An 11,493-nucleotide genomic window follows, 5' to 3' on the forward strand; every position below is an offset into this window, starting at 1 on the left:
AAGGATAGGTTTTATGATGATTTTTCTGACGAGATTGGGCAAGCGGGGTTGAATGAGTTTGTGGTGTTGTTGAATGATTTGAATGGTCATGTGGGGGCGGATGCAGACGGATATGAAGGTGTACATGGGGGATGGGGATATGGTATACGGAATGAGAGCGTAGAGTGTTGGAGTTGGCGGATGCACATAGCATGGTGGTGGGGAATACTTGGTTCACAAGGGAACCAGCGCGATTGATTACTTATAGGTCAGGGGAACATAGATCGATGATAGACTATATATTGGTAAGGGCCAAACAGGAAGAATGTGAAGAATGTGAAGACGATACCTGGTATGTTGCAGCATAGTATGGTTGTGATGTCAAAAGAAATGGGGAGGAGGAAAAAGGATAAGTTTGTGGCAAAGAGAAAGACATGGAAGTTGCAGGATGCAGAGGTGAGGAAGGCATTTGAAGTGAAGGTGGCTGAAAATTGGGAGAGTGGTAAGGATGGAGATGTTTGGGAGAGATACAGGGACTGTGTGTTGGCTACGGCAGATAAAGTATGTGGATGGACGAAAGGAAAGTGTAGGCATGGTGAGACGTGGTGGTGGGATGAAGATATAAGAAGGGTTTTGGAAGTCAAGAAGGAGAGGTTTAAGGTATGGAGAAGGGACATGACGGAGGAAGCGGAGTCTGAGTATAGGAAGGCTAAGAAGGTTGCAAAACAGGCAGTGGCAACTGCAATGACGAAAGCATCAGATAGGTTAATGAAGGAAATGGAATTTGATGTGAGTTCGAGGAAAATGTTCAAAGTAGCAAAGCAGTCAATGAGGTATAGGAAAGATGTTATAGGGAATGGATGTGTTTGGGATGGATCTGGCAAGTTGTGCATAGATGTGGAGGAAAAAGCTCAGTTGTGGAAAGCTCATATGGAAAGGTTGATGAATGAAGAGAATGAGTGGGATGGAGATGTGGAATCCGCGGTCACACACGGACCTATAGAGAAGGTGACGATGGAGGAAGTAGAGAAAGCAGTTAGAGAAATGAAACTAGGTAAGGCGACAGGGGTTTCGGAAGTGGCGGCAGAACATATAAAAGCGAGTGGGGTGATAGGAATTGAAGTTATGATGAGAATTGCTAACAGTATGTTTGATGATGAAGGTATACCTGAGGATTGGCGACACAGTGTGTTGGTGCCGTTGTATAAGGGCAAAGGAGATGTGAGAGATTGTGGGTCATATAGGGGTGTGAAATTACTAGAGCACGGAATGAAGGTAGTGAACGGGTGCTTGAGAGGAGATTGAGAAGTATGGTGACAGTTAATGAAATGCAGTGTGGGTTTATGCCTGGTAGGGGAACGGTGGATGCGTTGTTCATGGTGAGAATGTTGCAGGAGAATTATAGAAAGAAGAAACGAAGATTGTACATGTGTTTTGTGGATCTAGAAAAGGCTTTTGATCGAGTACCAAGGAAGGTCATTGAATGGGCGTTGAGGAAGAAAGGAGTGAATGAGAGACTTGTTAAAGCTGTGATGCAGCTGTATGAAGGGGCAAAGACAAAGGTGAGGGTTGGAAGGGGGATGTCGGACGCTTTTAGTGTTAAGGTAGGAGTGCATCAAGGATCAGTGTTATCACCGTTTCTGTTTGCAATTGTGATGGATGTTGTGTGTGGAAACATAATGGAGGGGTTGTTATTTGAGATATAAAGCATGTGTGAGAGCAGCGATGGTATATGGTGGTGAAACTTGGGTGTTGAGGAGAGAGGAGGAAAGTGTACTGCAGAGGGCTGAAAGAGCTATGGTGAGGATGATGTGTGGGGTTAAAGTGAAGGATAGGAGGAGTAGTAGAGCTGATGTCAATGATGGGACTGAATGAGGACATTGTGACATTGATAAGGAGATCGAGATTGCGGTGGTATGGACATGTGTTGAGAAGGGATGAAAGGGTTGGGATAATGCACCAAACGTTGGAGTTTGAGGTTGAAGGAGTGGTAGGAAGGGGTCGTCCGCGATTGGAATGGAGAGAGCAGGTGGAGAAGGACAGGGTGAAAGCGGGGTTGCGTGATACTGAGGCGAGTGACAGATTTGGATGGCGTCGAGGGGTATTATCATAGGTTTCATCATAGGTAGCCAAACGGCAACCCCCGATCTCGGGGAAAATGCCGTCTAAACGTGTGTTGTTGTTGTATTGTTTTTATTCTTATTATTATTACTATTGTTGTTGTTGTTGCTGTTGTTGTTGTTGCTGTTGTTATTGTTGTTGTTATTATTGACAATGATGATGTTGTTGTTGTTAACATTAGTATTGGTGTTGTTGCTGCAATTATTAACATTATTGTGGGTGTTGTTGTCATGATCGTTGGCGTCTCTAACATGGTTAACATTGTTGTTGGTAGTAACATGGTTGTTGGTGGTGGTGGTAACGTGGTTGTTATTGTTGTTATTGGTGGTGAGAAAATTATTAATTAGTTTAGATAACTGTTTGTGAGTCGGAAGTACTGTTATACTATGTAGCTGAACATTTAATTTTGGATTTTTTATTTCTATTAATATGGCTTTGGCCATCTTTAAGGTGAAAAAATCGGAGTTTTGTAAAGAACATTTGTGTTATTGTCGAGAATTGAACGTGTTAATGTTGTTGTTTCGAGATTTGATTGTAGTAAATAATTTCAGAGTAAGTTGTGGGTGAAGAAACTCATAGCTTATCATAGCCAGTTATCTCTTTTTTCACTTGCCAACAAATGTGTACTTAATTGAAACGGAAAATGGTCAATTTTTCGTCATACAATCAGTAGAGAAACTATTTCCATCTTTAAGAACTAAAAGAGATAGAAGATATTGGAAGTATCAAACTCAATAACAAAACAAATATTGCAACAACAAATTACAGTAATCAAATATTTTTTAAAATGTGAGATTAGAAATAGTGTTTTTTGTGTCCTGGGCATGACATAAAACTGCATCCACGCTGCCTTGCGTGCTTTTGAGCAAGACACTAGGCCTACCGCTTATAAGGTTGGTTGTTGTCAGGATGGGTGTCCGGATGTAAAAATTTCCGAAAAATTATTCTATGCCATCAAAAATAAAACCAAGGCCTTAAGTGGTCAAGGGGTGCTAAGAATTCCTGGGAAGTATGCAATAGCGAAGAATGTTGATGAAAATTTCAGAACGGCAACTTTATGGTACTTATACTTGGGATGCTTAATGTTGGATCACTGACTGGCCGCAGCATGGAAATCGCAGAAATGCTCGAGCGTAGAAGAACTAACATCTGCTGCCTTTAGGAGATCCGATGGAAATCGAATGATATCTGTCATATCAACAAAGAAAAATACAAACTATTCTGGAATGGTTAAAAGAGGGTCAAAAATGGTGTTGGAATTTTTATCAAAGAACCGCTAGCCCAAGAAGTGCTGGATATTAAAAGGATTAATTTACGTCTCACGGGGATCAAGCTTCGCCTAGAAAAGCAAACAATGACTATTTTTTCTGCTTACGCATCACAGACAGGCGAATCAGAAGAAATGAAAAGTGACTGAGCTGCGTTCTCTGACACCATCTCAACAATACCAAAATCTAAAACAATCCTGGTTGGAGGCGATCTCAATGGCCTTGTTGGAGAAAAAACAGATGGTTTTGACAACGTGCATCTTTGAGTTTGTAGAAAATCACGGGTTTTGTTTACTGAACACATATTTTAGAAAGAGGTTGGAGCATTTATTACATACAAAAGTGGACCATCAGCCACGCAAATAGATTTCTTCGCTGTCATGTGTCGCCCAACATAGACTCCTTGTAGCAGACCTGGTTGTCGAACTGTCACAACATAAGTCTGAACAAATGCCTCAGAGAATCAAATCGTGGAAGCTGAAAGCAATATTCATCGAGAAAATTTTCAACAGATTGTCGCAACACAGTTAGACCACCAATCGCAAGCCAGTACAGATTGGAGTACATACAAAACCGTTTTGATAAACGCTGCAACTACAGTTTGTGAGAAAACTGGTACAAAACGCCAGCATGAACGGGACACTTGGTGGTGGAATGACAGTGTACAAAATGCAATAGCTGAAAAGAAAGCAATGGCAAAAATCAAAGTCTGTTGGTGACCATAAAATTTTCCGTGAGAAGAACAACTATGCAAGACGTCAAGTCGCACTAGCTCGGACAAATCAATGCAGAGAGTGGCTCACTAAAAGCAAAGGCGAACAAATGAAATGTCTGTATCGTATAGCAAAACAACCAAAGCGTACGAAAAAAGACATAGTTGGTGCCTCGTATATCAAAAACGACAAAAATGAGATGGTTCTTGAACAAGCTACAGTGGAGAGAATACTTCTACCGTTTGTTAAATGAAACAAATTCCATTCCATTTGACGCTCCACCCATCGAAGGTCTGATCCCAGACATCACTGTAGAGGAGCTAACAGAAGCTCTGAAAGCTATAAAAGCTCTGAAAGGCAGCTGGGCCCTCTGGAGACTACAAATGACATTATCAAAGCATCTGGTACTGCAGGTATCCAAACGTTACTACAACTTTGCCGTGAAGTGTGGAAAAATTGCTCAAGTTTTAATGTATGTTTATTTTCACGTGTGCGAAAATATATACGAAAATTAATTAATTTTTATTAAATTCAAGTTAATTTATTGATAGAAATGGGGATGAATTTTTCATTGCTACAAGGTTTTAAGCTGGATTTGAAACAAACTGTAAGCCCCAGTCACAAATTATAACATATTCCACTGTCCACAAATTTACAGCTCTGATCCGATTTGTTTTTGTAAATCCGGTGCATTCCTAGTAACAATATTCTTGAGTTATTTATGTATATTTTGTTGTTTAGAGTTCTCTTTTTTTGTATTTTGCATTTGAGATAAAAGTACTCGTACTTTAGTGCTAGGTTCTCGTACTCGAAAATTTTTTTCGGTACGTGTACTTTAACTTGTACTTGAAGCCTGAGTATTTGTACTTGTTTTTTGGAAAAATTACTTATAAATATATCTGATTTTAATGTTTAAACTTTGTTTTGATTTTATAATGTTTACACTGTAGTTGCTAAATAATGATTTCAAACGTCCATGGCAATCTTCAGTTCCTGTTTTAGTCGATTCTATCGTCAAAGAAATTGCATTTCCAAGCGATGAAGAAGATGAAGGAATTGTTCTGATTGCTTGGAGAGGGCCAAATGTTAATGTTAGCAAACATTAAATTGTCTATTTTTTTGAATTTTTGCCTGATTATTACAATTTCTATCAGTTATTATTCTATGCATTCAACTATCTACAATTACATTAGCAATCGCAAGTCTTTCTAATGAAGTCTGTGAAATACGTGGTAGAAAAATGACTAAGACGACGATAAAGGTTTTGAAAATATTCCAGAATTTGGCATTCAAACAGAAACAATAAATGTAACAATAATAGCCATAATGATTACAAAACAACACGGTATTTTATATCAGTGAGGCTGATATTAAAGCTGATGCGAATATTTATCCTTGCATTAAACTTGTTGAATCTTCCAAGAAAAATAAGGAAAAAACAGGTTAAACAAAAAAGTTTTGGTGACAAATTGAAATCTCTCCACCAGGATGGAAAGCATGGTCCTCTACTCTACTACTTGGAGGATTTCAACAATGGCTTTATTGCTGATGAGGATGAGTTTTTCATTGCTCATTTTTCATTTTTTCATGGCACTCGAAAGATGTCAATTATACAAAATTCGTCTTAGCCATTGGTCTGGTTAACTGGTTAACGCCTCGTTAACTCAATAAAAAGAAAGCACTTGTTTTAAGTGCCAACAAAATCAAAAAAGATCTACGACGTTTATATATATATATATATATATATATATATATATATATATATATATATATATATATATATATTGGTAGGTTGGTGCGAAGTGATCTTCAAGTTCCATTCTCGAAACAACCATTTCACCGTAATTTGGTTATTCAAACATTCTTTCCTCAAAGCGGTATGGAATAGCAAAAAAATCTAGACAAGATTTTCTTGCATTACATTTGAATTTAAAATTTGTCTTTTGAATTTTCCTTGCTAAAATTTTTTTTACAAATTTCACAATCACCCGCTAAATTTTATGCAACACAAAAATATTTTATCACAACTCCAACACAGTACATCTAAAAATTGCCGAAGCTGTTCTTATAGATATCAATAAACACCAAATAAACATCCAACAAAGAATGATTACATCATTACCAACTCGACGCTTTAATACTATCTTCAGAAACAATGAAGAACAAAGAAATGGCAACAACAAAGGTGAAGAATACGACGTCAACTAAGTAACTTGATAAAGAACTAACATAAAAAGAATATAAAAACCAAACCTGTACTATAGATAATTTGTGAAAACTTAAAATAAGCCCTATCTGCATGATAAATTTGGATAATAACAGTTTTATTTTGTTTTCATGATTTTCCTCCTTTCTTTCTTGTGTCTTATTCTTTCAGGACATTGGCGACCGTAGACTTCCACAAAACCTGATCTTTAACACTTCGTAGTTGTTAAAACTAATGACAACCAAACTGAAACAGCAACTTCAACGAACCGACATGAAAACGCTCCGATGGATGCAACGAATTAGTCTGAAGGAACACATCAAATCTACCGAAATCCTGCGGTGCTGGTTTAGATAATATAAAGGACGAATGCCGGCAACACCATCTGCGGTGGTTTGGTCATGTCAAACGAAGTAGGAACAGTGCCATAACTTCTCTTGCAGATGTTGAAGAACTTTGGACACGTCCCAAAGGCCGTCCAAAAAAGTCATGGTAGCAAACAATCGAGCAAGACATGAAAGCTCTAAATTTAAATGAAATGGATACCACTGATCGTCTAATTTGGCGCAATAAGTTGATGGCAAAGAAAACAACGTCCAACCTCGGGAAACTGGGTCTCTGGACGCTAAACGAAGATTGATTGATTGATTTAAATGCGGTGATATTCAACAAGTGACTACGAATGTTATTCGTTGTTGACCGCAATCTCTTTTCCCTACAATCTTTATAATTATTGTTTGATTTTTTTCCTTCCTTCCGCATGGTGTGAACAAAAAACTTTCGCATTTTTACTAGTAATTTCCTCTTTTTATAACCAGACTATTTTGATACATCATTGGAGGTATGAGAGAGTCAAATTAATTTTTATAATTTTTCTCAAAACCATATGAGCAGCATTAATCTTGTTTTTCTATTTTTTTTTTAAATTTTCCTGAACTCATAGCCGTAACAATCTATACTAACAATGTAGCACTAAAATTTTTAATTTTTGTTGATATTCTGATTTTACTTTTGGTGAAGATGTTTTTCTTTTTAGAATATGCATCTTTTGCCATAGCTATCCTTCTCATCACATTTACAACCTGAGCTAATCAGACTTCCGAGCCATCACGGTATATATGTTTCATGTTTTTTTTTCACGTAATTTAAAACCCTCCTTGCCGATTTTTAAGTTAAAAGCATCGTTGGTCAAAAAAATAAAAAATATATAGTAGAAATTAGATAATATCAATGAATCAATCTTCGTTTAGCGTCCAGATGCCAAGTACCCCCGAGGTAGGACGTTGTTTTCTTTGCCACAAATTTTTTTGGCGCCAAATTAGACGATCAGTTGTATCCATTTCATTTATATTTAGAGCTTTCATGTTTTGCTCGATTGTTTGCGTGTGCCAGGTACTTCAACATCTGCAAGAAAAGTTATGGCGCTGTTTCCACTTCGTTTGACTTGACCAAACCACCGCAGACGGTCTTGCTGGCATTCGTGCTTTATACCATCTAAACCAGCACGACGCAGGATTTCGGTAAATTTGATGTGGTAGTGGGATGTCACAAGAAGATGCCATTTATTCCAGGCTGCGTGCTTGAACTGCAGCTTCAGCTGTTCCAGTACAAACCAGAACATTCCTTAGATATTGAAACGATGTGACTTTCTCTACATTTCCATCACAAGTCGAACAAGATATTCTGGAATGAGCTGTCGACGTAGACTCCACCTGATTGCTTCACGGTGTGTGTGTGTGTGTACAAGTGTAAATGTATGCTTTTGCCATTTAAAAAATTGAATTGAGTTAAATTAAAAAATTAAATTTCAACCAATTTCAGAATCATTATGTCGTGAATGCTTGTAAAGTTATGTTAACTTATCTAACTGATAGTCCGGTGTCTCTATTGAGTCAACATTTTGTGGAAGTCGATGATCCATTTTGTGGAGAGGTACGTAAAAACTGTTCACTGGTTTCCATTAAAGTGGTTTCATATATTCATTGTTTTTTGCAGAATTTGTGAATTAGCTTTTTTCGCTATTTTCTGAAAACACTTGGTTATTTTGAAAATATGTAATGCTCAAACTGCATATAAAAAATAGGCCCTGACTGCAACAAGAAATTTTTTATTTGAGTATTTTCCTTTTTTTAAAGGTTACACTCTCTCTTTTTTGCGCTTGCTTCAGAGGTTTCATTTACAAACACACACACAGCGTATATGAATACGCGTGAAAACCACGCATCATGCACATTGCATATGATTGGTGGGGATCTCTTTCTATTCGAACCCAGTCATTGCAGTAGCAAGACCAGGCGCCATTGAGCCATCACGGTATATATGTTTCATGTTTTTTTTTCCACGTAATTTAAAACCCTCCTCGCTGATTTTTAAGTTAAAAGCATCGTTGGTCAACAAATTAAAAAAAATATATAGTAGAAATTAGATAATATCAATGAATCAATCTTCGTTTAGCGTCCAGATGCCAAGTACCCCCGAGGTAGGACGTTGTTTTCTTTGCCACCAATTTTTTTGGCGCCAAATTAGACGATCAGTTGTATCCATTTCAATATATTTAGAGCTTTCATGTCTTGCTCGATTGTTTGCGTGTGCCAGGTACTTCAACATCTGCAAGAAAAGTTATGGCACTGTTTCCACTTCGTTTGACTTGACCAAACCACCGCAGACGGTCTTGCTGGCATTCGTGCTTTATATCATCTAAACCAGCACGACGCAGGATTTCGGTAAATTTGATGTGGCAGTGGGATGTCACAAGAAGATGCCATTTATTCCAGGCTGCATGTATGCGTGCTTGAACCGCAGCTTCAGCTGTTCCAGTACAAACCAGAACATTCCTTAGATATTGAAACGATTTGACTTTCTCTACCTTAATGGCTTCAAAAACATTGCTATTTCGAATTTATTGTTGTGGATTGATGCAAGCAGGAAAAACAAAATTGGACACTAGATAAATTACCAATTATTTTTGAACAACGTTTGTGATATCATCAGCATATATTAGATTCCAAATGTCACCAGCGTGTATCAGTTTTGTGATTTCTTTCACCAAGTTTTAAATAACAGTGAACTGAAAATCATGCCTTGGTGAACTCCAACGCCGATGTCAAATGCATCTGTGTTTCCAACTGTTGTGCTGACGAGTCTTAGTATTCGTATACATTTCCATCACAAGTCGAACAAGATTTTCTGGAACGAGTTGTCGACGTAGACTCCACCTGATTGCTTCACGGGGAACTTGATCAAATGTTTTTCCAAGGTCTACAAAAATGTGTGATAGTTGTGAGGTACTTCTTTTGCAGTTGCAGAAGGTTGTGAATTGCATCAATTGTTGATTTCTCCGCTAAGAAATTAAGGGCCGTTGTTTTTTTGTGATAGCATAGAATAATTTGGGGAAAATTTTGGCTGTCCCAACAGGTTTTTTATCTTTTTTTTTATAATGCGGCTCTGTCAATTGTACTTACATATTATTTTATACTTATAATTCAATATTTCTGCCACATAGACTGTGCTAGCCACACTACACAACGCATTTGCAAAATATGCATGCCCCGCATCATACGCTTATGATGGTTTTTGAGTTTCGTACAGAAAACTAACCCTAACCCTGCCATCGCTTAGTAAGACATTGCACTGCTACCGACTGGCTGAACTAACTCGGTGGCGTTCGTCACAGTCGTTCTTCATGTTACTAATGGCATGATGTCGAAATTACTTGACACTGAGATGATTCTGATACCTCTTCAGTAAAATAAAACTTCTTGCTCCTTTCGTTCTTCGGTTTTTTCTGCTACGTATTCAACTAAGATAGATTTGATCTTTAACAAAAATGAAGTCTTCTACATTGCGCTCTATATTGTCATAAAATAATAAAGGATCCAATGAAATAGTCTATATGATACAACCAATAGATCCAATGAAGTAGGACATATGATACAACCAATAGTTGTTAACATACTACTTTGAAAATCGTAAAGGATTACCGAAAAAAAAGCATTTTCCCTATAAGATAAAATTGAATTATAAAGTAGTTAAAAATTTTGTATATAAATAAATTAAAAAATTGGTTATAAAAATACGTTACGGAATATTGAAAAACTGAACCAAAAACTAATCAAAGCTGAAAATACCGTAATGCCTCGTAACAATTAATTGTCTTAAACCCTAGTTATATATATGTAAATAAATATGTATATATACTTATATATATGTGTTATCCTTTTATATATGTTTTCATATACTTATATATTGATATATAGGAATTTTAAGATTACTAGATTGAATAATCATTGTAAGGCAAATGAAAAAAATATTAAATTCAAAATCTGGTTTTGAAAATTTTTTTTAAGGAGTTGGAGTTAGACAATCAGTTTGACGTGTTTTTTTGAAGAAAATGAAATAACTTCCAACATCGAGTGGCAATTGTCAAATTCCGTTTGATTCAGTCGACATCAGCTTTTTCAAAATACCTATCTATATAATATAGCTTATATAGGATAGGAAATTAAATAAATTTAATTACGACTTTTCTATAACTCCATTTTCACGATTATAATTGCGCAATTTTGCAGGACAAGTGGTGAAATATTCTTATTTGTTTTTTTTTTATAATTCTTTAAAAATCAGGATCTGACAGACGCAGAAACTGTTACAGCATGCAAAATTAAACAAATAAGAAAAGTAAAAATAACGGAGAAATAAAAATGTTTAAACATGAAAAATAAAGTAGAATTAAATAAATAATAATAAATAAAAGAAAAAAAAGACAATAAAATCAAGATTAGCATAAAAACACAAATTAACAGACTAGGTGGTGACTTAGTGAGTTAGTGATCGATAAATAAAAACTAGAAAGTCTTTTCCTTGATATGTAGATTGAATGGCGACTGACGAAGGTTGTGTGTTGTAGTTTTATTAGGTGGTAGTAGAGGATGGATGACGTGGTTGTTGTTATTTTCAACTATTTGAACAGTCTTGAATCGAGTATGTTGAATAGCTGAGTGACGGTAGGATATGATGCAGGTAGTTGAAGCAAATTAGTTTTTTGATTGTAGTTGCTGAAGTTGTTGTTGTGTAGCAAAACCAGACCAGGAGAGAGCTGTATTTTTGATGCAAGTGATTCAGTGATGTCGAATAATTTGGTGCTTCTGAGACCATGTGATCGGAGTGTAATGTGCATGAAATGTTTGAAAGCTTTTTGTGATGATGT

At 36.6% G+C, this 11,493-nt stretch overlaps 2 protein-coding genes across 2 annotated transcripts; both read left to right on the forward strand.

Annotated features, from left to right (window-relative positions):
- Positions 1–3,337: 3,337 nt before the first annotated feature.
- Positions 3,338–3,517, forward strand: HELRODRAFT_91881 (hypothetical protein; the record flags this gene model as incomplete). The annotated part of the gene is made up of 1 exon (XM_009013281.1): positions 3,338–3,517. A coding segment is annotated over one exon (180 nt), but the record flags the coding sequence as incomplete, so codon positions are not given.
- Positions 3,518–4,634: 1,117 nt separating this feature from the next.
- On the forward strand, positions 4,635–5,709 carry HELRODRAFT_183693 (hypothetical protein; the record flags this gene model as incomplete). The annotated part of the gene is made up of 3 exons (XM_009013282.1): positions 4,635–4,688; positions 5,032–5,172; positions 5,569–5,709. 3 exons carry the CDS (start codon positions 4,635–4,637, stop codon positions 5,707–5,709), a joined length of 336 nt encoding a protein of 111 aa, XP_009011530.1.
- Between the last annotated feature and the right edge of the window lie 5,784 nt (positions 5,710–11,493).

The sequence above is a fragment of the Helobdella robusta genome, assembly GCF_000326865.2.
Source record: "Helobdella robusta unplaced genomic scaffold HELROscaffold_115, whole genome shotgun sequence".
Classification (NCBI taxonomy): domain Eukaryota; kingdom Metazoa; phylum Annelida; class Clitellata; order Rhynchobdellida; family Glossiphoniidae; genus Helobdella; species Helobdella robusta.